Genomic DNA, 27548 nt, shown 5'->3' on the forward strand with positions numbered 1-27548 from the left:
AAAGGCTTCAAGGTGGCACTTAAGCTGGACCTTGAAGGAAAGACTTTCCTGGTTATTGTTCTAAACTCTAGGAAGATGTTTCCCCACTCTCTTTCCTTCTCCCACTCCTACCTGTGGATATCTCACAAAATTCTGTCTCTGCTCCTACACTTTTCTCCATGTACAAATTCTATGGTTCTTTCACACCTTCAATTATACTTTCCATGTCGAAGACTCTTAAATAGTCTATATGCTCAACTCTAAACTCTCCAGGATAAAGAAAATTCTTCTGGGGGCCAGGATGGTAGGGAAGAAGCATGACCAAAGCATTTTGTTAAATATGCAGTTCAGGCAGTACTTCAGGGATACAGTACAGAAAGTACAGGGATACAGATACAGTAAGAGCTAACACTATCTCTCTGAGTGGAGGAGACCATGAAGGAAGAAAGTATAAGAGGAAGCTGATGGCAGAAGCCTGCATAGAGGAATGAAAGGATGGACAGGGGCCACAGAAGTGATCAGAGAGGTAGAAGGTGAAGCAGGACAGTGAATATCATGAAAGAAAGCCAAGAAAGTAGAAAGTTTCTAGGAGTGGGTGATTACAAATCACATGGTGAGAGACCTCAAGTAGAATGCGAAATAAGAAAAGGCCCCTGGACTTGGGAAAGAGGAGGTATTTTTCCCAGACTTACTGGTACAGTTACTTTCACTATTTTATTACTAAACAATCTTTCTTATTAATAAATTACTTTGTCTCACTTATTGGTAAATAGTCTTAATTCAGTTAACAAATAAGCAGAAGCACTTTGTGACGGCTATTTTTTTTTTCCAGGAGGGAGTAGGGCAGGGCAATTGGGGTTATGTGACTAGCCCAATGTCACACAGCTAGTGTGTCAAGTGTCTGAGGCTGGATTTGAACTCAGGTCCTCCTGACTCCAAGGCCCGTGTGCTCTACTCACTGCACCACCTAGCTGCCCCAGACGTGTCTATTTAAATGTGTATGGGGTAGACAGTTCATTAACACAACATTACTAATACCAGGACCACCTCTCAGGAGAGGGCAGTGACCAAGCATGAGGAAGTGTTGACACTGTCCAGACAGAAAATTTTAAAGGCATCATTAACACTCTTCAGCAATTTCTAAAACTGATTAATAGAAAATTGTCATCGATGATCAGACTTTTGATTGGAAGCCGTGAGACAAAGAGGAAGGGAATGGGGGAAGTGCAAAAGGATTGGAATTTGAATCAGAAGCTTAATGATGTAGGAGCCATTTGACATGGCCAAGTTAATTTTCCCTCTCTAGGACTCAGTGTGTACCTCTGTGGAATTCTGTGCTTCAACTCATGGCAGGACCCAGTGGAAACATCACTGAATCTAACCCAATTCAATCCCTACCTCTGCACCTTACTGCCTGATTCATATTGTCCGAGTCATTTAACCTGTCTGGGCCTCAGTTTCCTCACTTGTGATATTACGGGGCTGGAATTGAGGACTTACACGTCCCCTTCTGGATCTCACTGTAGGTGCCGTCCAGATTTTACAGTGTATTACATTAATTAAAAGTACCTTTTGACAGCTTTTGTTCTTCCCTCATCTGTACTGACCAGTATTTTCCTCTCTCCTCACGCCCCAATCAGAGCCTTATTTATGAAGTAATAGAAGTGTTGCTTGGAAAAGTCACCGACCTGAACTGACCTCAAAGTGCATTCGCGTCTCCGCTCCAAGCAGGCTTTCGTGAAGGAGGATGGGGGTAACGGAGGGGTTTTATGTCCCTCTTGCACCCTCCCTTCAGCAGCTGTGAGTCTTCCCCTCCTCCCCACCCCCAAAACAAGAGCTGCAGTATCAGAGCCACCAGGGGCTGGGCTTTTCTTCGGAAAAGGGGAAGAGACTGCAACAGGAGTCTGAAGGCATGGGTGCGAATGCGACCGTGCCTCAGATCCCATCCTGTGTCTGCTGACCACTCTTCCCTCAGGCGGCATACCGGGACACACATAACACATACGGACACACGAACAGACAATACGGATACCTACACACACACACACACACACACACACACGTTCGCTTACGCATACAAACAGATAATACGGATACACACACACACGCACACACACGCTTGCTTACCACCGTCCCACGAAAGCCAGTCCACACAAGTCCCGGTCTTCAGGTCCTACACTGAACGACGCCTGCGCACTCGCTAACGTCCCTCGCGGACTCTACTTCCCGGCAGCCTCAGCAGGTTTCGTGCCCCACATTCCTAAGAGTTGTACGGGCGGCGAACCACTCGGTGTCGAATGGCCTTCTGGGAAACTGAGTCCGCGTCCCCGTACCCCAGGACTCTAGTTTCTCTGGGAAATGTAGTCTTGGATTTCCGTCTGCGCAGGCTCAGAGAGGGCCGTGGTCCGAGGCAGGTCCGCGGAGCCCGAGCGTAAGAAGGGGTAAGGAGAACCTCTGCCTGGTGCCTGGGAGAAGGAGCCAGACTGGAGACTGGGCGAAAGGCGAGGGGGTGGGGAAGAGAGACTCGGTCACCATGGTAACTGCCACTTGGGGCTAGTGTCCTCTCAAGTTTATTTCTGGAGCTGTCCTACTCAAAATGGGTGCTGTCCTATCATCTGGTCCACCCCTGGCATTTACGGATGGGGAAACTGAGGCCCAGAGAGAGCTAGAGGGGAAGCGACTAGCAGAAGGACTTAGTGTTAGTCAGCTTCAGAGTCCGGACCTGAAGCCGGGACTGGCCTCAGGCTGCCCAGGGAAGGGAAAAGCCTGGAGTCCCTTGGGGCCATGACCCCTTCCACCCTTAGATTCTTTAAAAAAAATTTTAAACATTTTCCCATTTATTTTCTGAACTTTGAAAAAACCAAATAAAACGAGCATTTCCATATACATTGTAATACAGATAATTATAGAAGAAATTGAAAGTATTATGTAGGCATACTATTGTTTCCGAACTTCCTCCTCTCAGTACACAGGTTAAGACCACTCCTTATCCCAGAACAACACTCACACACCCCTGCTTTGGCCCGGTGCTACTTTACATTTTTATCAAATACTTAAATAAGGACACAGGAGACATGCTTATCAAATGTACAAATAACACAAAGCTGAAAGGGAGCCAACATGACAGGATGGGGGAAAAAATGTGGATAGGCTAGCTTGACATTGGGTTGAGTCTAGTAAAATGAAATTTAATAGTACCAATCTTAGAGAGTTTCAAAAAATTAATGTTGCCAATATAAGATGGGAAATGTATGGCTAGACAAAAGTTCGCATAGAAAAGATGTAGAGATTTCAGTGGATTGCAAGCTCAGCATGAGGCAACAGTGTGATATGGCAGTCAAAAAAAAATTGTCATCTTGGGCTGCGTTGGGAGAAGCATAGTGTCCAAGATCAGAGATGTGATAGTGCTTGCTACACGTTGGCTCAGGTCTGAGGATCGAATACTGTCTTTGGTTCTAAGTGACACCTTTTAGGAAGGATATTGATAAGGTGGAGCCTATCCAGAGCATTGAGACAGCAAAGGGCCATGCCACACGTGAATGATTTAGATAGAGGAACTGGTGATGTTTGGTCTGGAGAAGACTTAGGGAAGACAAAATAGCAGTTGATTCTTAAGTATTTGAAAAGTTGTCATTTAGAAGAGGGATTAAATTTACTCTGTTTGGCCCCAGATGACAAAACTAGGAGGAATGGGTGGAAGATGTAGTGGTAGACCGCAGGAAAATTTTATGAAGAAAAAATTTCGTGAAGAAAAAAAATCAGGAAAAAATTAAGAATTAAAACTCTCCAAAAGTTGAAATCGCCATGTCAGGACTTAGGTGAATCTCCCTCTTGGAAGGTCTTCAGGCAAATGTTGGATGATCAGTTGCTGAGAATTATGGTGAGATTCTTATTCCTTTACTGGTTAGACTAGATAGACCAAGGTTCCGTCCATCTCTAAAATAATCCTATAAGCTGCTGGGCACAGTGGGGATTGGTAGGATCAATGACAGCTTTGTGCAAGACAGATTGCATGAAAGAACTTTAAGAGAGGAAGACCACTTATGAAGTCTCCCATGCAGTCTGCCTTCCACACTGCTGTCATTTTATGAGGGACATTGTCCTACTTATGTTCTCCGTTGATATTTACAAGATAGTCATCATTTCTTGGAAATACTTAGTAGCTTTTAGTTTCTTCTTTAAGTAATTTCGTGTTTATATTACATTTTGATGTGTCTTGCAGACAGCATTATATAGTTTTCTTTTTTATTTTGGCTCCATCTCTGAATCTATAGCTTTCATTCAACTTGTTGGAACTTTTTGTGTGTCTTTTTTTGAAACAAATAATTTTTTTGTGTAAGGGAAGAAAGGAAACTTTTTGAAAACTTCTTTTCAGGGTTTCTAGACTATATTTATTGCTGGTATTTGTATTGATGTTTTTAGGGTAGTATTGAGGACATAGATTCCCTTTCAACTTTTAACTCCTCAATCTTCCTGGACATCCCCAACTCGTCTTTGTGTATTCAATGTGTTGTGCATTAACAGATTTAAGTAGGTATCTGAGGCGGGGTATCCTAAAAGTCACATTTTAGTATTTGAGTATCTGAGGTCAGATTCATATGGTACACACAGATGACACACCCAACAGGTTTGGTAGCAAAAAGGAGAAAACAAAAATTAGCCAGAAGGGGAAGTAGATATGAGATTTAAAATAAAATCAGTTTTAAACCTTTATGAGGTTTACTGTCCATACTCTGACCCTTTTAACAAACTGACAAGTCTGACTGAAGTTTTACCCAAGATCATTATATTCTCAGGATTTCTCTCTGGCACACCATCTTTAATGCTGCTACAAGTTTTATCCCATACACTTTATAAATAAGATTTTCTCTCTAGCTGAGGTCCTTTGATATAAAGAAACAGATAAACGTCGAGAGATTTTTCCTACATTCACAGAGCTTTTCTTCCAGTACAAATTCTCATGAATAGTAAGGGATAAAGAATTTAGGAAGTGTTTTCCATATTTATTACATTTTTAGAGACTTTCCACTGTGTGAGTCATCCTATGTCTCATAATGCCAGTTCTATGTCGGAAAGCTTTCCCACATTCACTGCATTTATAAGGTTTTTCTCCAGTATGAATTCTCTCATGTTCAGTGAGGGATGAATGTTTAGAGAAGGCTTTCCCACATTTATCACATTCATAGGGCTTCTCTTCAGTATGAATTCTCTGATGTAGAGAAAGAGATGAATGTCTAGCAAAAGCTTTCTCACATTTATCACATTCATAGGGCTTCTCTCCAGTATGAGTTCTCTTATGAACATCAAGGGATGAGGGATTTAAGAATGGCTTTCCACATTCACTACATTTATAGGGACTTTCTCCTGTGTGAATCAACTGATGTCTCATAAGGCCACTTTTATGTCTGAAAGCTTGCCCACATTCATTACATTCATAAGGCTTCTCTCCAGTATGAATTCTCTCATGTTCAGTAAGAGATGAATGTTTAGAGAAAGCTTTTCCACATTCACATTTATATGGCTTTTCTCCAGTATGAATTCGCCTATGTATAGTAAGATATGAATGGTTCAAGAAGGCTTTCCCACAATCTTTACATATATAAGGCTTCTCTCCAGTATGTGCTAGCTGGTGTCGAGTAAGATTACATTTCCAACTAAACAGTTTCCCACATTCCTTACATTCAAAGGGACTCTCCCTAGTGTGACTTCTCTGATGTGGAGTAAGACATGAGCAGTCAAAGAAGGATTTCCCACATGTGTGGCATTCACGGCCTCTATCCTTAGTGGAGTTTTCTTGGTAGGTGATTAACACTTGACTGGAATCTCTCCCATAGGAAAGGGATGTTTCCCATGTCTTGCCTTTAGATTTTTCTTTCTTTCTATCCAATGTCAGAGCCGCACTCCTGTGACATTCAGGTACATAAACTCCACCAAACGCAAGTTCTAATGGAACCATTACTACCCCTGGTGATTCTATTTCTTCAGAAATGTTTGGCTTTGGAGACGATTTCTGAGGCTCAGGTCGACTCTCCCAGCCTGAAACTAAGAAAAAATTCAAATAACAATTTTTTTGTGTGGGAAGAAAGAGAATAATGAAATTGAAAGCCATGCCAATGAGACAAATGGGCAGTTCTCAAAAACATACATGTAATTTAGAGAGAACCACAGGATCAAAGATTTAGAGATGGAAGGGAACTTAGACATCACTGAATCCAAACTCTTCATTTTATAACAGAGTTATATGCTCAGAGTTATAAAACTATTAAGTGTCTGAGGTAGGATTCAAAACCAGGTCTTCCTGACTCCAATTCCAAGGTCCTATCTACTATGCCAAACTGCCTCTCACTAAGGAAGCTGGCTCACTAAGGAAGTTGAAGGAGGTCAGCTAGCTCACTAAGTAAGCTGATCAGAGGACCCATCCAAGAGTATACTGAGGTTCAACAGAGAAATAAGTTATACGGAAGAAATGTTGATGAGTAGGAAGTCAAGGAATGAATAGGATATTGGATGAAATTTGGGAAATTGAACTTTTAGTGAATAGGGAATGGTCATCCCAGGAAAGGGTGAGGAAGTAAGAAGATCTGGTAGGTGGTAGGTGGTAAAGGATACACATGAAAAGGGAAGAAGATTCATAAATGAAGAAAAGGTGATACTTCACTTTAGGAAAAAAAGGAAAGCTAGCTTTCTGTTCTGGGTTGTTAATGGCAATAAGATTTGCAGTAAGTCTTGAGACCACTGAAAATAGCCCCTTTTCACCAAACCGCTAAGCTGTACTTTCAGTGATGTCTATATTTCTGATTCATAATCACTCACCTGAAGAATTTTTTGCCAATTCTTGTTCTTTAATTCTTGGCAGATTAAGAATCCATGGATCTTTGCCTTGTTCTAACTGGGAGATCACATCAGGTTTAGATATGGAAAACCCTGTTTGTGGGGAAAGAAATATTAATATTAGCCAACATTTATATGGCACCTTAATCTTTGCAAACACTTTGCATATATTGTGAGACGAATACTACAGGTATTCTTATCTCCATTTCCCAAAGAAACTGGTTTAGAGAGATTATGACCTTCCTTCCCATATGAAGAGTTATTGGCCCAAGGATAAAGAATTGTCTACACAGTCTATACAGACCCACTCATACACAGATTCATTAGCACCTTATGCTGATCTTTCCACTCACTCCTTACACTTTGCGTGCAATACTTTCATACTTACTGTGATGGAGATAACATTTCATTTCCCAGTAGGAAAATATCTCTAGACCACCACACACCGAAAACATTCTCATTATCAGACTCTGAGGCACCTCTGATTTCCCCTGGTTTGGCTGCCTTCATATTCGCAAGGCTCTCAGATTTTCATCTGTGTTGGGGTGCCAGCCCCACAGTCATAGAGTTCCCACATAGAATTAATCTCTTGCCTCTTCCATAAGACATCCATTCTTAACTCTTTGCTGTACCAACTGTCCATTCTCTTTTTAACCTCTTGAAAACAAAGAATTCTATTTCTAATTTCTTCATGACTCAAACACTATACATTTCTGCATGTTGCCTATTCCTATTATTCAAGTAAGGGAACATTCTATTTTTTAAAAAATTTAAACAAAAATTATTAGAGAGAGGCAAGTAGGTGGCACAGTGAGTAGAGCACTAGCCCTGGAATCAGGAGGACCTGAGTTCAAATCTAGCCTCAGACATTTGACACACTTACTGTGTGATCTTGGCAAGTCACTTAACCCCAATTGCCCTGCCTTCCCCCCTCCAAAAAAACTATTAGGGAGCAATAATCAAAGATAGATGTACATACATAACCTTTTCCTTCCCCCTAAGTATCTGGCTGCTTTACCCTGGCAATGTCTATTCTAATACTTTGCTCTCAAAAGCAGAGAATGAAAACATAGACTCATATAATGTTAGAACTGGAACGTTACATCATGATCACTGAGTTCAACCCCCCTCATCTTAGAGGTAAAGGAAGGTAAAACCCAGGGAAGGGAACTGACTTGCTCATAATCATATGACTAATAAGTGACAATGATGAGACTTGAACCCAGGTGTCAGGACTCTTCTTTTGAGAACACCAAGCTGCCTCCTCTTCCACAAAGGAAATGACAGGAAAATCCAGAGAAGGAAGGGATTTCTGAAGGAGGTTCATGCTTTGTATTTCCAGAAAACAGCTATCTGCATTGAAATCTTGCATGAAAGGTCTTGATCTGCAGAAGCAAAGGAAAGGGAAGATATGGCCTTATGACCAGAACCATGAAATTGCCTATTTTCAACTCTATGAAGTACAGAACTTTCACCTTGTCCTGGAGCTGAAATGCCCTTTCTTAGTCTTAGTGATATTAGAATTCTTTGGTCAGAACCATGAACCAATGAGCAATTCAGAGTTTTGATAACTATTACCAAATCTCTTTGATAGACCCGTACTACAAAAATGGCACACCCTTCCACATCTATACCAGGACAATACCAATCCTTGCCTGGCTCACTTCCTTTTTATGAAGCCTCTTCAGCTCAGTCATCCATGGCAATATGATAGTTAACAACTTTTACCAAGTCACCTCATAGCTATATGAATGGGAGAAAGGTGGTGGTATATAAGAATCCACTCCTTTCATGCTTAAAAACATCAAGTAATGGGTTGGGGGGGGGTTGCCATCTGTTCACAATGGGTCAAGAAAACTGAGTCCAAATCTCATCCCTAGTGTGTTAGCCAATCAAGTATTTATTAAGCACCTACTATGTGCCATAGATTGTGCTAGGTGCTAGAGATACTAAGAAAAAGAAAAGAAACAGTGCCTGCTCTCAAGAAGCTTACAACATATACCTACATTATCCATTTCAGCTAGATTGTACTGTGCTTGAAGGAGAGTAATGTGCAACAAAAGTAGAAAAGTAGGTCAGAGCTTGATAATGAAGGACTTTAAATGCCAAACAGGAGTTTATATTACATCCTCGAGGGATTCCTATAATCCCAGAAAAAAGACTTGTTCTAGGTCATAAGGTGGAACAACTGGGATTTGTCTCCAGGTCTTCTGGTTTGAAATCCAGTGCTCTTTCCAAGTTGCCAAATTGTCTACCCCAGCTAAGTCTCTTTCATGTTTGAATCAGAGTTTGACACTATTGATACAAAAAAAATAAAACCAAAATACAAAGAAGTAATTCCATCTCTTCCCTTATCCCTTCACCCCCTCCCCAGCCTGTTTAAAGGGTAATCATTCCTTCAACTGTACATACCCACTGTCTGGAGTCCAAGGTGATTCCAGGTCAGTAGGCTTCTCCAGTGATGTTGATGCTTGTTGCCTAGATGCCATGATGCCTGTCCTCAGATATGATGTAGGTCTAGTCAAAGACTTTTCTCTTCACCTCTGGCATGAAAACCACTTTCTGAGTTTTATCTGTACCCAGGTAGTAAGGTTATCATCTTCCAAAATTTTTAGTGTTTAGAAAAGGTTGTTTTTAATGACTCTGTGGAAGATTCAGAATTCAAAAGCTTCAAAATAGCACTGACTTGCTTCCCTTTCCTGAGGAAACCCATCAGAAGCCTCCAGTGTCTCAGGGCTGAGGTAGTACTGAGGAGAATTAGAGAAGGCAGCTCACCTCTGAAAGAATCCAGTCATGTAGACTGGATTAATGGGATGGCCTTCTTTTATGAATATAGTCAGACCCTCTTGATTCAAAGCTGATTTCCTCACTTCCACAATTTAAAATGCAGGACATAAGATGCTGCTTTATCCACTGTGATGAATAGACTGGAATCCTATCAAGTAGGCATATAAATTGTAGCATGCAAACTGATTTGACAAGTAGTAGACAGGGCTTCAGAAAGGTCTTTTGGGAATCTTTACTCTTGATGTTGAACTGACTTTGCTCTTTCCTCTTCTGGAGGTCAGAGCAGAGGGGACCATAAGGGTACCTGAATCTCTTTGCAGGTAGAGGTGGATGGCTATAAGACTATTCTTTCTGTCAGCCAGAGGTGAGATTGGCAATTTTTTGTTTTGTCTTTTTCTGTGTGTATGCGTTAGGAGCTGAAAATGTCATTGACGGGTAGGCACAGGGAAGGCACCACTTGTTTATTGATCCCCACCCCCATTTTAGAGGAAATAACTGTGTTCTATTTTTACAATTACTATTAAGAATTTCCTATTTGATGGGTATCTACTTTGTTTCTAGTTCTGTGCTACTGCAAAAAATACTATTATAGATATTTTAATGTTCTCTAGGTCAAAAGATAGACATCCTAGTCACTTCATTAGTATAATTTCACATTATTTAACAGGATTACCAGAGTAATTCACAATTCCACCAACAGTTTATTAATGTGTCTGTCTTTCCACAGCCCTTCCAATTGATGCTTTTCATCTTGGCCTAATTTCTAGATGTGGTTTCACCTTACAGTTTTTTTGATGAGCACTTTTCTTATTATAAGTTACTTGGAACAATCTTTTATATTGTTGCTAATACTCTACAATTATTTATTTGAGAATTGTTTGTTCATATAATTTAACCACTTTTCCATTGGGAAATGGATTTTATTCCTATATGCTTGTGTTAGTTCTCAGATAACTTGAATGTCAGATCTTTATCAGAGATAGGTGGTGCAAAAGGCTTTTATTCAGAACAGCTTGCTTCCTTCCTTATTCTAGTTGTGCTGAATTTGTTCATACAAAAGCTTTTCAGTGTCCTATAAATGGAATTATCTATTTCATTTTTTTGTAATGGCCTCAGTCCTCTGATAGCCCTCTAGCTATAGCTGTGAAAAATACCTAATGTGGCTCTCTTTTCATTTTTTAACGGTATGACCACATAACCATTTTGAACTTATAGCCTATGTTGTAAGACATCGATCTAAGCCTAATTTCTGTCAAACTGCTTTCCAGTTTTCTCAGGAGTTGTGGCCAAAAGGGGAATAGGTAGTATTTATAGCAGCATTGTTTTTGTGATGGCAAAGGACTAGAAATAATGGAGATGACAATCAATTGGAATAACTAACCAAATTGCAGTATGTGAATGTAATGGAATATTACTGTACTCTAAGCAATGATGAGTATGAAGAATACAGAGAACAAGAGGAACTTGTATTAACTGATGAAAAGTAAAGTAAATTAGAACTAGGATAACATATATAATGAAAACAATGGAGATTGAAAAAACCAAAAATATCAAAACTGAAGGTTGTACGTAATTATAATGACCAACCTTGGCCCTGAAGATGAGCTATGAAAATGTACCTCCTTCCCTTCTTTGAGGAGATGAGAGACTACTGGAATGTAACACTGAACTTACTTTCAGACTCAGTGTGTTGATTAGTTTTGCTAAACTGCATTTTTTTCTTCTTTTTCATTCTTTGCTAAAAGGGATAACTCAATGGATGAGGAAGTGGGAGGGAGATGTTGGGAAATGAAGGTAATGTAAAAACAAAAGATGACAAAACACAATTTTAAAAATATTTTTAAAAAAGAAAATAGAGTTCTGGACATAAGTTTAAAAATAATTTTATTGTCATTATATAGGTATGACATAGCATGGAACTGAGGCAAACAGCTTAGTTTTCACACACCGATTCCAGCAAAAAGCTAAAAATCATACTAGACCAAATAATGATGGAATAATCCAATGAGACCTATCAATTGGGGAATGGTTAACACAAATTATAGTATATGAATATAATGTTCCACAAGCAAAGAAAAAAGAGAAAGAATCCATTGATAACCTCTCCTGAAAGAAATCCACAAAAGTCCCAGGACTGTCATAACCAACATCAGGAGCTTCTATATCAAAGAAAAAATACTGTAAGCATCTGGAAGTATCAAGGAACCACAGTCAGGATCACACAAAACCTGGAAGCTTCTACTATAAATGAAAAATCTTGGAAAACAATATTCTGAGAGGAAAAAGATATAGCCATATGACCAAGAGTAACTTAGTCTGAAAGTCTGAGGATAATCCTACTGGGGAAAAAATTAACCTTTAATGAAACAGAAAAGTTTTAAGCATTCCTGATGAAAAGAAGAGAGTTTAGTAGATACTTTAAAATGCACACACAAGATTCATGAGAAACCTAGAAAAGTAAATTGATTTGAGCAACTGGAAGGGACTATGTGATGAAATGCTAACATCATAGTAGGAAGAGAAGCAGCAAATGTACCTTCAGAACTTTTATGTCTTCAAAGGGTATTAAGCAAGTTAATTATGAAAAACAGAGAACCTGGGGATAGAGTGGTACTGCTCTCAGGGTCTTAAGAAGAGTAACAAAAAAGAAGGGCAAAAGTAATACACTAGTAGAGAAAAGAGGAAGAATGGAGCAGAATGTACTATTTCTTGTAATTGGGGGTTCATTAGATGAGTCATATCTGAGAGTGTTATATACTATGTGCTTGATAGCTCTATTAAGCTGCTCTCTCTTTATATCGTGGGGTTCAGTTTCCAGGTGTTCTAATGTCCAATGCCTAGACAATCTTGAGTACCTACTCCTACAAGAGTCAGAGTCTTAAAATATGTAACACTCTAAGTGGAATATTAGAATGGGACTCTCAGAATTGTCTAGGGATTGGACATTAGAACACCTGGAAACTGAACCCCACAATATAAAGGCATGATTTTGTTTAAGTGAGAGAAGTTTAGTAGAGCTATCAAGCACATGGACTACAAGGGGAATTATTCACTCAGTAAAAATCTCCTCTAGCAGTCTAGAATTTTATGCCTCCATTACATTGTTTCCTTAGATGCATTACTTGTCTTTACTTTCTTTAGTTTAGTGCCATCTGTGTTTTGTTTGACTGATTCTTGATGCCTCATAGAGTCATTAGCTTCTACTTGCCCAATTCTAATTTTTAACAAATTATTTTCTTCAGATAGCTTCTGCATCTCTTTCCACTTGGCCAATTTTACTTTTCAAGGATTCTTTTTCTCCTGTTAGATTCTGTAATTTTTCTTTTCCCTCTCTAATCAGGCTTTTAAAATCCTACTTGAGCCCTTCCAGGAATGCTTTTTGGGCTTGAGACTAGTTCATATTCCCTTTTGAAGTTTCAGATGTGGGTATAGTGTCAATGCTGTCCTCTTCTGAATTCGTATTTTGAGCTTCTCATCTTTTTTACTTTTCAAGTTTGCTTCTTCATGGTGGCTGCCTTTTTCCTGGCTTTTAAAGTGGATCTCTGCTTCTGGGGGCCAGGGGGTTCTGTCCCAAGCTTTTTGTGTTGGGAGCTGGGGACCTGGTTACTGGCTTTGTGTGCTGTGGCCTCTGGTTTTGTCAGCTAGAAGCTATATACTGCTGCAGCTCACCTGGTGCTGAGCTGGAGCTGGCTGGTGTGTGCCAAGCATCGAGGCCCATTAAAGTCTTTCTGAGTTCCCCCGGGGTTACACTGAAGCTTGCAGCATGAGGCGTGGCAGAGGGGTGGTCTGCCTGCCGGAAGTCTCCTCTTCCCCTAGGGCTGCACTTTATTGCATGGGTGCCCTCAAATGTCAATCTGCGCTGGTGTCTGCCAATTCCCCTGGCTCTGAGAAGGCAGGCCTGGGGTCCTGGTGTTGGTGCTTGCCAGCTCCACCCCTATGGGGCTCTGGTCTGCTAAGGTGAGGCTTGCTGGGATGTCTCCCCTCCTGCACTGGTCCCCTTCCATCACCACATGGGGGGGGGGGTCTCCCTAGCTTCCTGAGCTAAAAGACTACTGAATACCCACTTCTTGCTCCTCTATTCCAGGGTTTTTCCTAGGGCAGTATTCTCTAGGTTACCCAAGGTCAGCAAGGGAGGGATGAGAGCTCTTAGAGTTTATTTGGTCATAATGGCTCCTGGAAGTTCAATAAGGTGAGTTTCAAACCTTTAGACTGTGGGCTGATAGCACCAGGAGTAGCTGCTGTTCCTAGGTCAGGCTATGCACTTTTGTCTCACCAAGCTCTGACAGACTCCCATCCTGCACAGAGAGGCCCGGGGATTGCCACCGCAGCCATTGGGCTGGGCCTGCTCCTGCTCCAATATGGTGCTCCGTTATGGTCAGGGGTAGTTCCGCATGCTCAGCACTCTCCCAGCCTGGTGAAACAGATGGCTCTCATCGACATTCCAGACTCTCCTGCCTTGGAAATCTGCCATACTCTTTCTCCTAGTGGATTCTACCTCTCTCAAATCTGTTGAGATTCACTTCTCAAGAGGTATCTGAAAGAATTTGTGAGAGAGCTCAGGCATGTGCCTGCTTTCACTCTGCCATCTTGGCTGTGCCCCTAGTCCCATCTTTGTTACCAGTCATGGGCAATGCTACCTTTTGTGTATTCCACCCCATCTGGATTTTAGAATAAGAGGTTTCTTCTCCTTTTTAAGGGCCAAGATCCCCTAATAATTTAGCCTGGAAAATATGCAGAGACAATGTAGCCACCATTTAGAGATCCCCCTCCCTCTGGACTTAGGAAATTCCATTTTTCTTCTCTTGGCTTTTTGCCCATAGTCCATAGCATTGGCTTCACTGTACACCTTAATGCTTACTGGATGTTCTGTTCTCCCATCATTCTGAACTATTCCAAGGAACTCTGCTCCATGCCCTTGTTTTCCCCTCTGCCAATTCTGACTCAAGAGGTAACTCCCCTATTTCCTTTTGAGTCCTTGCTCCCACCCTTCTAAGTCCAAGAGCTTCTTCTATCCTGTACCTACTCCACTACTTTTTCTTATTCTGGAGACTCAGATCACTCAAAAAGGTCTCTGGGATCCCACCTTTCCCTGGTCCCTGAACAAACAGCCAGACTTCATTGTTACCTTCAGTTATATCCCAGTGCAGCAAGGTTTCAAAGTAGTTTCTCTAAGTATCTCTTGTGTGACCACACTTCAGACACAGTCACAGTGAAACAGAAATAACTCCAGGCACATCTTTGTGCTCACTGCCAGTTAACAGAGGAATGTTTTAATATGGGGCAGATGTTAGATCCCAGGGTGGAAGCCTCTCTTACCCAGTGAGATGAGGTTTCTGTAGTTCTCCAGCATCACATCCTTGTACAGATTCCTCTGAGCAGGGTTCAGCTGTCCCCATTCCTCCTGGCTGAAGTTCACAGCTACATCCTTGAATGTCACTGATTCCTAAAATACAAGAACATCCTTGCTCAGCCATGGAAACCATAACCCCAGGGGAAGGGGCAAAACTGAAAACATTTGGAGAGACAGAGGGGATTGATAGGAAGTGGTCCTGGCAATGTTAAGGACTCTGGGTACTGTGGGGTAAGGGCAAAAGTAGAGGCCTATGACCTAAGGTAGAAGGACACCTTGACTCTGTGTCACTGGTCCTTACTGAGGAAGGGCCTCATTAAATTCTTCACACCCCTTCTGGGAAGAGAAGATCCATGGAGAGTGGAGAAAGTTGCCATACTCTGGAAATTGTGACAGCATTTTCAGGGGAGAGAGAAAAACCCCATTCATCTGGTACCTGACAGCACATTGTCATTATTCCCTCTTCTTCTGTCCTTTTTCTCTTACAAAAAGACAAAGTCCTGAGAACTGGGGGCTGGGGAAGAAAAAGAAAGAGACATTGAGGGGGTCTGGTCTTGTTCTAGAGCTCCCAGTGTCCCCAGGCTAGTACTTTCTTTTATTTATTTGTTTGTTACATTTATTTATTTATTGACATTTCTCTTTTTTATTTTTTTATTATTTAATATTTTTAGTTTTCAGCATTGATTTCCACAAGATTTTGAATTATAAATTTTCTCCCCATTTCTACCCTCCCCCCCCACTCCAAGATGGCATATATTCTGATTGCCCCGTTCCCCAGTCAGCCCTCCCTTCTGTCACCCTACTTCCCCCCATCCCTTTTCCCCTTACTTTCTTGTAGGGCAAGATAGATTTCTATGCCCCATTGCCTTATATCTTATTTTCTAGTTGCATGCAAAAACAACTTTTTTTAACATCTGCTTTTAAAATTTTGAGTTCCAAATTCTCTCCCCTCTTCCCTCCCCACCCACCCTCCCTAAGAAGATAAGCAATTCAATATAGGTCACATGTGTATCATTATGTAAAACCCTTCCACAATACTCATGTTGTGAAAGACTAACTATATTTTGCTCTCTCCTATTCAGTTCCCCTTTATTCAGTTTTCTCCCTTGACCCTGTCCCTTTTTGAAAGTGTTTGCTTTTGATTACCTCCTCCCCCTATCTGCCCTCCCTTCTATCATCCCCCCTTTTATATCCCCTTCCTCCTTCTTTCTTGTGGGGTAAGACCCAGTTGAGTGTGTATGTTATTCCCTCCTCAAGTCAAATCCAATGAGAGCAAGATTCACTCATTCCCCCTCACCTCTTCCCTCCCAACAGAACTCCTTTTTCTTGCCACTTTTATGTGATAATTTACCCCATTCTCTCTCTCCCTGTCTCCCTCTCTCAATATAATCCTCTCTCATCCCTTAATTTGATTTTACTTTTTTAGATATCATCCCTTCATATTCAAATCACCCTGTGCCCTCTGTTATATATATATATATATATATATACACACACATATACATATATATATATGTATATGTATATTCCCTTCAGCTACCCTAATAGTGAGATCTCATGAATTACACACATCATCTTTGCATGTAAGAATGTAAACAAAACAGTTCAACTTTAGTAAGTCCCTTATAATTTCTCTTTCTTGTTTACCTTTTTATGCTTCTCTTGATTCTTGTGTTTGAAAGTCAAATTTTCTATTCAGCTCTGGTCTTTTCACTGAGAAAGCTTGAAAGTCCATATTTTGCCTTGGAGCATGATACTCAGTTTTGCTGGGTAGGTGATTCTTGGTTTAATCCTAGCTCCATTGACCTCCGGAATATCATATTCCAAGACCTTCAATCCCTTAATGTAGAAGCTGCTAGATCTTGTGTTATCCTGATTGTGTTTCCACAATACTCAAATTGTTTCTTTCTGACTGCTTGCAGTATTTTCTCCTTGATCTGGGAGCTCTGGAATTTGGCAACAATATTCCTAGGAGTTTTCTTTTTGGGATCTTTTTCAGGAGGCAATAGGTGGATTCTTTCAATTTTTATTTTACCCCCTGGTTCTAGAATATCAGGGCAGTTCTCCTTGATAATTTCTTGAAAGATGATATTCAGGCTCTTTTTTTGATCGTGGCTTTCAGGTAGTCCAGTAATTTTTAAATTGTCTCTCCTGGATCTAGTCTCCAGGTCAGTGGTTTTTCCAATGAGATAGTTCACATTGTCTTCCATTTTTTCATTCCTTTGTTTCTGTTTTATAATATCTTGATTTCTCATCAAGTCACTAGCTTCCACTTGCTCCAATCTAATTTTTAAGGTAGTATTTTCTTCAGTGGTCTTTTGGACCTCCTTTTCCATTTGGCTAATTCTGCCTTTCAAGGCATTTTTCTCCTCATTGGCTTTTTGGAGCTCTTTTGCCATTTGAGTTAGTCTATTTTTAAGGGGTTATTTTCTTCAGTATTTTTGGGGTCTCCTTTAGAAAGTCATTGACTTGTTTTTCATGGTTTTCTTGCATCACTCTCATTTCTCTTCCCAATTTTTCCTCTACTTCTCTAACTTGCTTTTCCAAATCCTTTTTGAGCTCTTCCATGGCCTGAGACCAATTCATATTTTAATTAGAGACTTTTGATATAGGCTCTTTGATTTTGTTGACTTCTTCTGGCTGCATGTTTTAGTCTTCTTTGTCACCAAAAAAAGATTCCAAAGTCTGAGTCTCAATCTGAGTTTGTTCTTGCTGCCTGACCATGTTTCCAGCCAACTACTTGACCCTTGAGTTTTTTGTGGGGGTATGAGTGCTTGTAGAGTACAGAGTACTTTGTCCTGAGCTTGGGGGGCTGCGCAGCTATTTTCAGAGATATTTCTACACAGCAAGCTCTGCTACACCAGTGCTCCTCCTCCCCACAAGAACCACCAACCCAGACAGTGACTCAGATCCAAGTAGGCTCTGCATTCCCGCTCTAGTCCCCCACTTAATTCCTCCCACCAGGTGGGCAACTGCAGCTATAGCTCTAGAAGCAGCCTCAGAGCTGCACCACCTCCTCTGCCCCCAGGCCAGGGCCAAACTGCGAACTCCTTTCACTCCATCTCAGCAGCTTTTCCCACTAACCTTCTCTGTGGTCTTTGCCGTTTGTGGGCTGAGAAGTCTGATAACTGCCACAGCTTACTGATTCAGGGCGCTACGGCCTGTTCTGCCTGGCTCCCAGTCTGGTTGGTCCTGGCATGGCCCACGCTGGGCTTTGCTCCACTCCACTCCCATCTCCATGCGATAGATCCTTTCCAGAGACCATCCAGGCTGTCCTAGGCTGGAGCCCTGCTTCCCTCTGCTATTTCGTGGGTTCCGCAGCTCTAGAATTTGTTCAGAGTCATTTTTCATAGGTGTTTGGAGGGACCTGGCGGGGAGCTTAAGCGAGTCCCTGCTTTCCAGCTGCCATATTGGCTCTGCCCCTCAGGCTGGTAATTTCTAATACCAGCTGGTATGATTTTCCTTACACCTATATACTCTACAAATAGGGAGTTTAAAGAGATGCTGGTATACCCTTTCCTTGGGTCAAAGACAAGGGCCATTGCTCCCTGATACTCTTAACTGTCCCTTCTAGAATATCACAGGGACTTGATCCATTTCTGACTCAGAAAACATGACTTAAATCAACAGTTATATCCATGCATGATCTGGAACAAAACTGTCCATAGCTCTATGATTCATGTATCTGCTCATTTTCTTTTCAGTAGGGCCTGTAATTTCATTGTTATGAGATGGCAGTGAGGAAACCACCCCCACCAACACAAATTGGCACCTGCTCTGCAAACTTATAGCCTGAAAGAGTAGCCTGGGGGCACTAAGAGGATAAAGGCCTTGCTCAGAGTCATACGATCATCATGGGTCAGATGCAAGCTTTGCACCTTTGTTTTCTGACTCTGGCTGGGTGTCTATCCACTCTGCTATGCCGCTTCTCCATTTACACAGCTCCTTTGATGAAGGACAGCATCTGACTCTCTTCTGCACTTACTTCATAAGTAAAGATTCAATATTCTAATTTCTTTAAAGTGGCCTTAGGAGAGAAGGCATTAGTATCAGAGAGAAGCATGGCACAAAAATAATGAAACCAGGGCCAATTTAGACCAGGTCACAGCCACCTTCTCCTCAACTCTCCATTTTTGACTATTCTCACCTCTGTACTCAAGCTTTTGGGTAAGATTCTCTACCATGGGTACTACTTTCTCACTGGTTTTTGGATATTGTATTCCAACTCAACTCCTGGAGCATGATGGTCAGGAATTCCTCAGGCACTGGAAGCAACATAACCTTCTCTGTGTAAATACCAGGTCTCAACTATGGTCAGATACATTCCTAGAGGGGGTTCAACGTCTGTCAAGACCTTGTTCCCTCTTGAATTTATCTGAAAGTATCTGAAGGTCTATTAAATGTATCTTCAGTGATTCAATGCCTGGTCCTGGATACAGTCCTTATCTTCTGCATCCACATTTTCCCAGAGAACCTGGGATCTGAAGAATAGCAACGAGATAGGCTCTCTATACCTCGGACTTTTGGGTAGGTAAGGAGAAGGGAATAGAAGATTATAATTACCTCTCTTCCTAGCAGAAAGCCAATCTCCTTGGATCACACAGCAGCTGGATCATTGTACTTTCTGTCAAGTACTGTTAGAAGTCAAAAGAGTAAAAATCAGTATTAGAGATATCAACCAAAGTTGCTTAACCTATCCTCAAGGCTCTGCATGCAAAGAAAGCCAAAGGATCCTAAACACAGAAAATAATCCAGTGTATGAGCATCTGGCAGCAACGTGGCACCCCTGTTTGATAAGCATTGAATTCCCAATGTTGCTTCGTAATGCACAGAGAAATCTGCACATGTGCAACATACACAGAGACCAAATACTGACACAATCCCTACTTCCATCATAAAACTTTACACAAATCATGACCTTCCCAATCAGAGTCAAATCCCTATATCTGGCTGAGAAACAGAGATCTACATTCTCTTTAAACCCTCTACTCCCTCTTCTCTCACATCTTCATTTTCTATAGAGAACCTTAACCTGTACATCACTGAAAACAAAATGAGATCAGCCAGTAATAATTTTTCACATTCCTATTTTTACCTCAAAGACTCCATGTAGATACACCCTCATTCTTTCATTTGGTCTGCAGTGGGAGGAAAGGGCTAGAGGAGACTAAAAATGCTTTAGTGAGGTCTTTTGCTTTTACATCACTGTTTAGGGGGAAAGAATCCTACCAAATGCTCACCCAAAAGGTTCAACTATTATATATCCTGATGTCACCCTAAATGTCATTACACCTGCTCTCTTTGTTGCATCTGTAAATTTAACAAACTCATTATCTCTGCTTTTATCCAAGTAATGAAGCACTGTAGCACAATGGAAAAAAAAGCTCCCTCTAATTTAGATCTGAGAACCTCAGTTTAAATCCTAATTTTTGTACTTACTACCTCTTTGACCTTGGGCAAATCTTTCTTGATCTCATCTATAAGTTAAAGAGGTTGGACTGGATGACCTCCGAAGTCCTTTCTAGCTGTCAATCTATGATCCTATGTTAATGTTAACTGATTAAAACAATAAACAGAACAAACCAAGTATAGATCCTTGAAACAATCCAATGGAGAGTTCCTTCCAGGAAAACATGCAACCATTCATTTGTGAAGCCATTTCAAAACTCTTTGCATCTAACCATTTGGCTAGTTTTGAACTCATCCAGACCACGTTTATCTATCCTGTCTACAAATGTGCTAAAGTATAGCACATCAAAGGCTTTGACAAATGCTTGCTTTGTGGATAATCTATATTTGTGTCATTTCATTGATTTATGTATTCAGTTTCCCTGTCAAAAAGGAAATGAGGTTGGTCTGGTAAGGAATGGGAAATGCTAGCTTCGAGGCCACATGTGGCTCTCTAGGTCCTCAAGTACAGCCCTTTGACTGAATCCAAACTTCACAGAACAAATTCCCTTCAAAAAAAAGGATGTGTTCTGTAAATCTTGGACTCAGTCAAAAGGCTGCACCCAAGGACCTAGAAGGCCTCATGTGGCCTTACGACTGCAGGTTCCCCACCCCTGGTTTGGCATGACCTAGTCTATCTGGGGGAATTAGGGAAGGGCTTCAAGGAAGAAGTGGCACCTAAGTTGGCCCTGAAAGAAGGACTTTCCTGCTGGTTGTTCCTAGCTCTCTGAAGAGTCCTCCTTTTCCTCTCCTTCCTCTTCCCACCCTCGTCTGTTCTCAGTCTGCTGAGAATACATCTCTCTATATACACGTCTCTCTCAATACATTATAGTAAGCTTACATACTCTCATGGCTTCAATTACATTTTCTATATTGATGAATCCTAAATAACCTATATTTTCCTTGGAATAGAGAAGTAACTTTAAACCCTCTGGCAAAACAAATTCTCTAAATTCTAAGTTCTTATAGAAGGATAAGGAGAATTCTGCAAGGGGCCAAAACTGTAGGGAAGACTTCGTATTGGAGGGTGAAGAATAACCAAAGCATGTGATTACAGATGCCATAGGAAAGACTTCAGAGCCAGAGGTACAGTAATAGCTAAAGCTGTGTGAATGGATGAGATCAAGAAGGAAAAAAAAGTAAGAGAAAACTGAAGGCAAAGCCTTGGAGCGCATATTTTGGAGAATCAGGAGGACGAAAAGGGGCACAGAAATGATCAGAGGTAAGAGCTAAACCAGGATGGTGTAAACATTATAAAAGAAAGTCAAGAGAATAGAAAGTTTCTGCGAATTGGTGGTGTCAAATGCTAAGAGAGCTCAAGTAGAATGGAAAGTGAGAAAAGGCCACTAAGAGGCATTTTTCACAGACTTAGTGGTACAGTTAATTTTTGTTTAACAGACAGTCTTAGACTACATTAACAAACTAGCAGTAACACCTTATTTGTGACAACTTGAGTCATTACATGTGCCTAAGGTGGCACTTCACTAAGACAATATTACTAATACCTAATGCTACCTCAAAGTTAATGGTATTGAGCAAGAATAAGGTAGTGCTTACATTTTCTAGGAAGAAGTGCTAAAAGCCTTATTAGAACTCTCTGCAAAAGAAGAATGGCAGACAACTAAGAGACGCAACAGAGACCAAAAGAGAAGGGGTCAAAGGAGAACTAACATGTCATAAAAGGAGAAATACAAACTATTTACAACCATATGAAGGAATGTTCCAAATCGTTAATAAAAGAAATGCAAATCAAACAACTCCAAGGTTTCATCTCACACCAGACAAACTGGAAAAGATAAGAAAAGATCGGCCTAGTCCAGGAGTGGGGAACCTGCAGCCTAAAAGGCTACATGTGGCCCTCTAAGTCCTCAAGTGTGGCCCTCTGACTGAATGTAAATTTTACAGAACAAATTCCCTTAATAAAAGCAAGTAGATGCCTATGGGCTCAGGAAAAGCTAAATAAACTGTAGTAAATGAATGTAATGGAATACTACTGGGCTGTAAGAAATGACTAATGTGATAAATACAGAGCAACATGGAAAGACTTACATAAGTGACATAAGCAGAGCCAGAAAAACAAAATAGCAATGATTTAGGCAATGCAAATGTAAAGAACAACCACAAAAAGTGAAACTGAATATTGCAAAATTATAAAAACCAAGCTTGTCATCAAAGAAGGGAAGGCATCTCTCTGTCTCTGCTGAAACACTGCATGTAATGTCAGAATTTGGTGGATATGATGGCTGGTTTTCCTGATTTTTTTTCTCTTCCAAAAAGATTCTTTCTTATACAGGATGGCTGTCTGGGAAAGGAGAAGAATGGATACAAAGGGAAATCTAGGTGATATAAAACAAAAAGTATCACTAAGAATCTATCATTTGAAAAAATTATTTAACTTCTAAACTTCTAATTAAGTAAATTCATAGATGGGTAAAATCTTGATAGGAAGAGTGAGATAAGAGGGAGGTAGCATGAAAAAGTGGGGGAAAATTGGATTTTGAGTCAGAAGTAACCCATGGTATGACAACCGGCATTCAATTGACATTTTCTGGCCTCAGTTTATTCTTCTGTAAAATAAGGGCATGTGATTTCACAGCCTCTCAAAGCAGTCCAATCTCACTTGAGAAAGTTGCTCTTGACATCAAATCTAAATTTGCTTCTTTGTAATTTTCACCCACTGCTTCAGAATCCAGCTTCTAGAGCCAAATCAAACAAGTCTAATACCTCTCCTACACAAGTCCTTCAAATGCTAGATGACCTTGGGGGTAGCTAAGTGGCACAGTGAGTAGAGCACCAGCCCTGGAGTCAGGAGGACCTGAGTTCAAATCCAGCCTCAGACACTTGACACACTTACTAGCTGTGTGACCTTGGGCAAGTCACTTAACTCCAATTGCCTTCCCTTCCCCCCTCCAAAAAACAAACAAATAAACAAATGCTAGATGACCTCTGTGTTCCCTTCTGGCTCTAGATGTAGGCTCCAAGGTCCTTTCCAGATTTTCTTTTTGATTGTGAACTTAACATCTCAAGATCTACAGGAACAAAGAAGAGGGGCAGAGCCAAGATGGCAAGAGTGATAGGAAGCAATGCAGTGAGCTCTTCTTCACAAACTCTTCCCAACAAATTTAGACAATGCACTAGATTGAATCCTAATGGGAAATCCAGAAAAAGTCACAGTGAGTCCTTTGTCCAGCCTACTTTGACACAGGGAGACAGGGAAGTTTTGAACACTGAAGACAGAGGCAGACCAACAGCATGTTGTTATGCTTGAAGCTCTCCGGCACCCAGGGAGAGACCATTCACTAGGGCAAAAAGGTCTTGGACTCGGACTGGGAAATTTCCAGACACACACCAGGGCACTGCAATGGGGACAAGTGCCAACAGGCAGCTTTGTCATCCATAATTCAGTCCTGGATCACAGATTCAGGGCTGAGTGCTTTGGGCAGTGTGAAAAAGGAGTAAGTTCAGAAGCTAACAGCAGCAGCAGCAGCGTAGCTCATGCCTCAGGTGCAAAGCAGAGTTGCATTTCAAATGTCTAGCCCAGCCTAGAGAGGAGTAACCAGGGCAGGAATCCCAGACCAACAAGGAGCCTAAATTCTGCTACCCTGAACCAACAGCTTTCCAGTTGGCTGACAGGGACAGAGTCCAGCAGCATTTACTCTTGCTCAGACCCAAACTCACATCAGAAACTTGGAGAGCTCAAACCTGAGGGGCAGTGATCAGACCTTGCCATGGGGATCAGACCACTTTGAGAGCACTTAAAGTTTGCAATCCCCAGCCTGTCCCTGTTATTAACATAACACTCAGTACCCCAAAAAAGCAGCAACAGGTCCAGCCCAGGCCTTCCTTCTAGAAGTGGCACAAAGTCCAGCCCTAACATCAAGTCTGAAATGAGGATGTAGGCTGGAAGAATGGGCAAACAAAAAAAGAACCCCATAAAGAACTATTATAGTGGCAGGGACAGTCAAGACACAAACAAGAAATATCTACAAGCAAGACCTAAAAGAACAACCTAACTTGGGCACAAACTCATCTAGAATTCTTGGAAGACATGAAGGAAGAGTCAAAAAAGAATTAATTTTTTTTCATAAATGGAATTAGAGCCCTTGAGGAAAAAATGGCAAAAGAAATGAGAACCATGAAAGAAATAACTGGAAAAGGAATTAAAAGCTTGGCACAAGAGGTTCAAAATGTTGTCCAAGCAATAGACTCCCTGAAAATTAGAATGGACCAAAGAGAAGCCAATGATTCCATCAGACAGTGATAAACATTAAAACAAAATTCAAAGGCTGAAAAAAATAGAAGAAAATGTAAGGTTATCTCATAGGAAAAAAACCCAACGAACCTGGAGAAAAGAAAAAAATTAAAGAACCACTGGACTATCTGAATGTTGTAACCAGAAGAAGAGCCTAGACATCATATTTCAAGAAATCTTAAAAGAAAATTGCCCATATCTCTTAAAACCAGAAGGCAAAGAAGAAACAGAAAGCATCCACTGGTCACCTCCTAAAAGAAACCCCAAAATAAAAAATCCTAGGAAAAAAATTGCCAAAATCCAGATCTTTTGGGTCAAAGGAAAAAAAATATTGTAAGCAGCCAGGAAGAAAGAATTCAAGTACTGAGAAGCCACAGAGAGGATCACACAGGATTTAGCAGCCACCATTAAAAAGAAAGAACTTGGAATATGATATTCCAGAAAGCAAAGAATACGGGCTTATAGCCGAAAATTACTTACCTAGCAAAACTGAGTATAGTGTTACAGGGTGAAAAAATGTACCTTAAATGAAATAGGGGACTTCCAAGCATTCCTGATGAAAAGACCAGGTCTGTGGAGAAACTCTGAAGTATAAAAACAGGAGTGAAGAGAAATATAAAAAGGTAAACATGAATGAACAATAACAAAAAACTAAAAACTGCTTACATTCAAATATGATACATGTTGTTATCCTCTGGATGCTATCACCATCAGAGTTCATACAGGGAGTCCAATTAAGCAAGGCCTGAGAATAGCTCTGTTGTGTCTTGATGATATTAAGAATGGAAAAAGAGAAAAGAAGAATACATTGGGGAGGAGGGAAAAGGAAAGGAAGGTTAGGGAAAATGATTTCACATAATAGGCTGCACAAGTAGACACCTTTACAAACAATGGGAAGGGGGTGGAGGGGAGCGGCTGACAGCTGAACCTCATTCTCATCTAAATTGGTCAAAAGAAGAAAGAAAACAAGTTGGGTGCAAACACGCATTTCACTGCAAAGGGAAATAGAAGGGAAAGGGAGAATGGGGGGGGGGGTGTGCAATTAGAGGGATAGTAGAATAAGGAAGGGATTAGTCCTAAACAAAACAAACTCTAAGGACCTACTAGGCCCTCTGTTTGAGATGGCAAAGAATGAGAATCTGGGGAGGGGTGGGTGCCCATAAATTGAAGAACAGATGGACCAGTTATGGTATATAATAACTATGATGCAATACTACTGTGCTGAAATCTCATCAGCATAATAACCAACCAGAGTTCCAGAGGACTAATGATGAAAAATAATAGAGTTGCATGTCGTCAATGTAGAAACTTGTTTTTATTGACTACACATGGTAATGGGCTTTTTTTTCTTGCTTTCTCAATGGGGAAGCGGGGGAAATTAGAGGGAGAGAAGACTGTTTTTTGAAAATAAAATAAATTTTAATTTAAAAAGCAAAGAACAGAGAAAAGCTATAAAAAAACTGCAAACATTTGTTAGGTGGAGTGTTTTTAAAAAAGGACTAGCAACACAGTAACTATATATGTATGTATGCATATTCATATATATGTGTTTATTTGTATGTGTATATATACGTATAGGTGTACATACATATTATACACATATGCATACAGTATATCCATATATGGATACCCTCTGTTTATATACACATATATGTATATATACACAAATATAAACATACACAAATATAAACACACGTATCTGTCGCATGTACATGTCCCATGTCTCTGTCCTACGGATTCTGTACGTATGTGTGTGTGCTGAGAGGAGACGGAGAGAGAGGGAGAGATAGAAGGAGGAGAGAGGGAGACAGAAGAGAAGAACAAAGTAACAAAATTCGACCTATTACTTTCTAAAAATGGTCTGAGTGTTGCTGGGAAAAGTCACAGACCTGAACTGACCTCAATGTCCATCCACGTTCTCCGCTTCCAGTCAGGGTACGTTTATATCCCTCTTGCGTGCTACCTTCCCCACCTCCCCTCCTTTCCTGTCCCATCAGGTCCCGTCCTCCCCTCTTCCTTCTTTCTCTCTCCCTCCTCCCTTCCTTTCCCTCTCATCAGCCAGCACCTCGATTCTGCCAGACTGAGGCTAGGGCACCTTCCTCCCTCCTCCCCTCCCCCTCCTGTCCTCCCTTCCTCTCTCTCTCTCTCCTTCTCCTCCTAACAGGCTGGAGAACCACTGTCACTGGGGCCTGGGCTTTTTAGGAAAAGGGGGGGGGAGGGAGGGAGTCTGCGTCCCATGGGCAGAGGAGTGCAGATCCTGCACTGCCACTGGCTAGCTGTGCGACCCTGGGCAAGTCGCCTCCCCTTCTAAAAGGGCCTTGGATTCTCAGAGAAACCCCTCCCCACCCCCTGCACCTGCCCAGGGTCTGGAGACCCGGCTCTCCTCAAGAGACAGACACAGACACAGACACGCAGACACACACAACACACAACACACACACACACACACACACACACACACACACACACACACACGCCTTACCGTCGGTCAACTCTGTCCACATTAAGCCTACTGCCACACCCCCGGCTCCCAACCCGGACTCTGTCTTACATAAACATAACTCCAAATCCCTTTAGGACCCTTAGCTCCAGCTACTAATGGCCAGACTCTATTTCCCAGCAGGCTCTGCGTGGCTCCGGAACCCCGCCCCCCAGGTTTTCGGGGGCGGGCACTCTGCTCTGGAAATGGATTCTGGGAAATTGACGCGCTGTGCGCAGGCGCAGAGCTCCATGGCGTCTGGGAAATGTAGTCCTAGCTTTCAGGCCCAAGGCCTCAGTTTCTTTGTAAAATGGGGACTATAACAGCACTTTTCTCATTGGGTTGTTGTGAGGCTCAAAGGAGATATTATATGTGAATCATTTTTGAAATCTTAAAGCAGCATATAAATATTGTTGCTGGTC

At 41.3% G+C, this 27548-nt stretch overlaps 2 protein-coding genes and 1 long non-coding RNA gene across 3 annotated transcripts in view; all 3 read right to left on the reverse strand.

Annotated features, from left to right (window-relative positions):
• LOC118842498 (zinc finger protein 883-like) overlaps positions 1–2154 on the reverse strand; it is a 39342-nt gene extending 37188 nt beyond the window's left edge. The window contains exon 1 of the mRNA XM_036749978.1: positions 2107–2154. The gene's annotated coding sequence lies outside the window, so the exon portion shown is untranslated. The remainder of the gene's footprint in view (positions 1–2106) is intronic.
• An 85-nt stretch (positions 2155–2239) lies between these two features.
• Positions 2240–18067, reverse strand: LOC118842499 (zinc finger protein 2-like). The gene is made up of 6 exons (XM_036749979.1): positions 18032–18067; positions 15384–15461; positions 14914–15040; positions 6793–6903; positions 5002–6021; positions 2240–2469 (listed from the first exon to the last, which is right to left on the reverse strand). Exons 2-6 carry the CDS (start codon positions 15399–15401, stop codon positions 2240–2242), a joined length of 1506 nt encoding a protein of 501 aa, XP_036605874.1. The 5' UTR covers positions 15402–15461; positions 18032–18067.
• A 165-nt stretch (positions 18068–18232) lies between these two features.
• Positions 18233–27243, reverse strand: LOC118843624. The gene is made up of 3 exons (XR_005009926.1): positions 27130–27243; positions 19511–19581; positions 18233–18270 (listed from the first exon to the last, which is right to left on the reverse strand). It is a non-coding gene; the product is annotated as an uncharacterized LOC118843624 (long non-coding RNA).
• Between the last annotated feature and the right edge of the window lie 305 nt (positions 27244–27548).

This window comes from Trichosurus vulpecula, chromosome 3 (genome assembly GCF_011100635.1).
Source record: "Trichosurus vulpecula isolate mTriVul1 chromosome 3, mTriVul1.pri, whole genome shotgun sequence".
NCBI classification, from domain to species: domain Eukaryota; kingdom Metazoa; phylum Chordata; class Mammalia; order Diprotodontia; family Phalangeridae; genus Trichosurus; species Trichosurus vulpecula.

What these genes read in the sequence shown, in the direction of transcription:
- LOC118842499 (XM_036749979.1), bottom strand. An exon ending in CAGAAACCTCATCTCACTGG is followed by an intron (nt 6,904 to 14,913) that starts GTAAGAGAGGCT and finishes CCCCACAAACAG; the next exon opens with GGTTTTCCATATCTAAACCT. An exon ending in GATGACTCACACAGTGGAAA is followed by an intron (nt 2,470 to 5,001) that starts GTCTCTAAAAAT and finishes CCTTTCGCCCAG; the next exon opens with TCTCCAGTCTGGCTCCTTCT.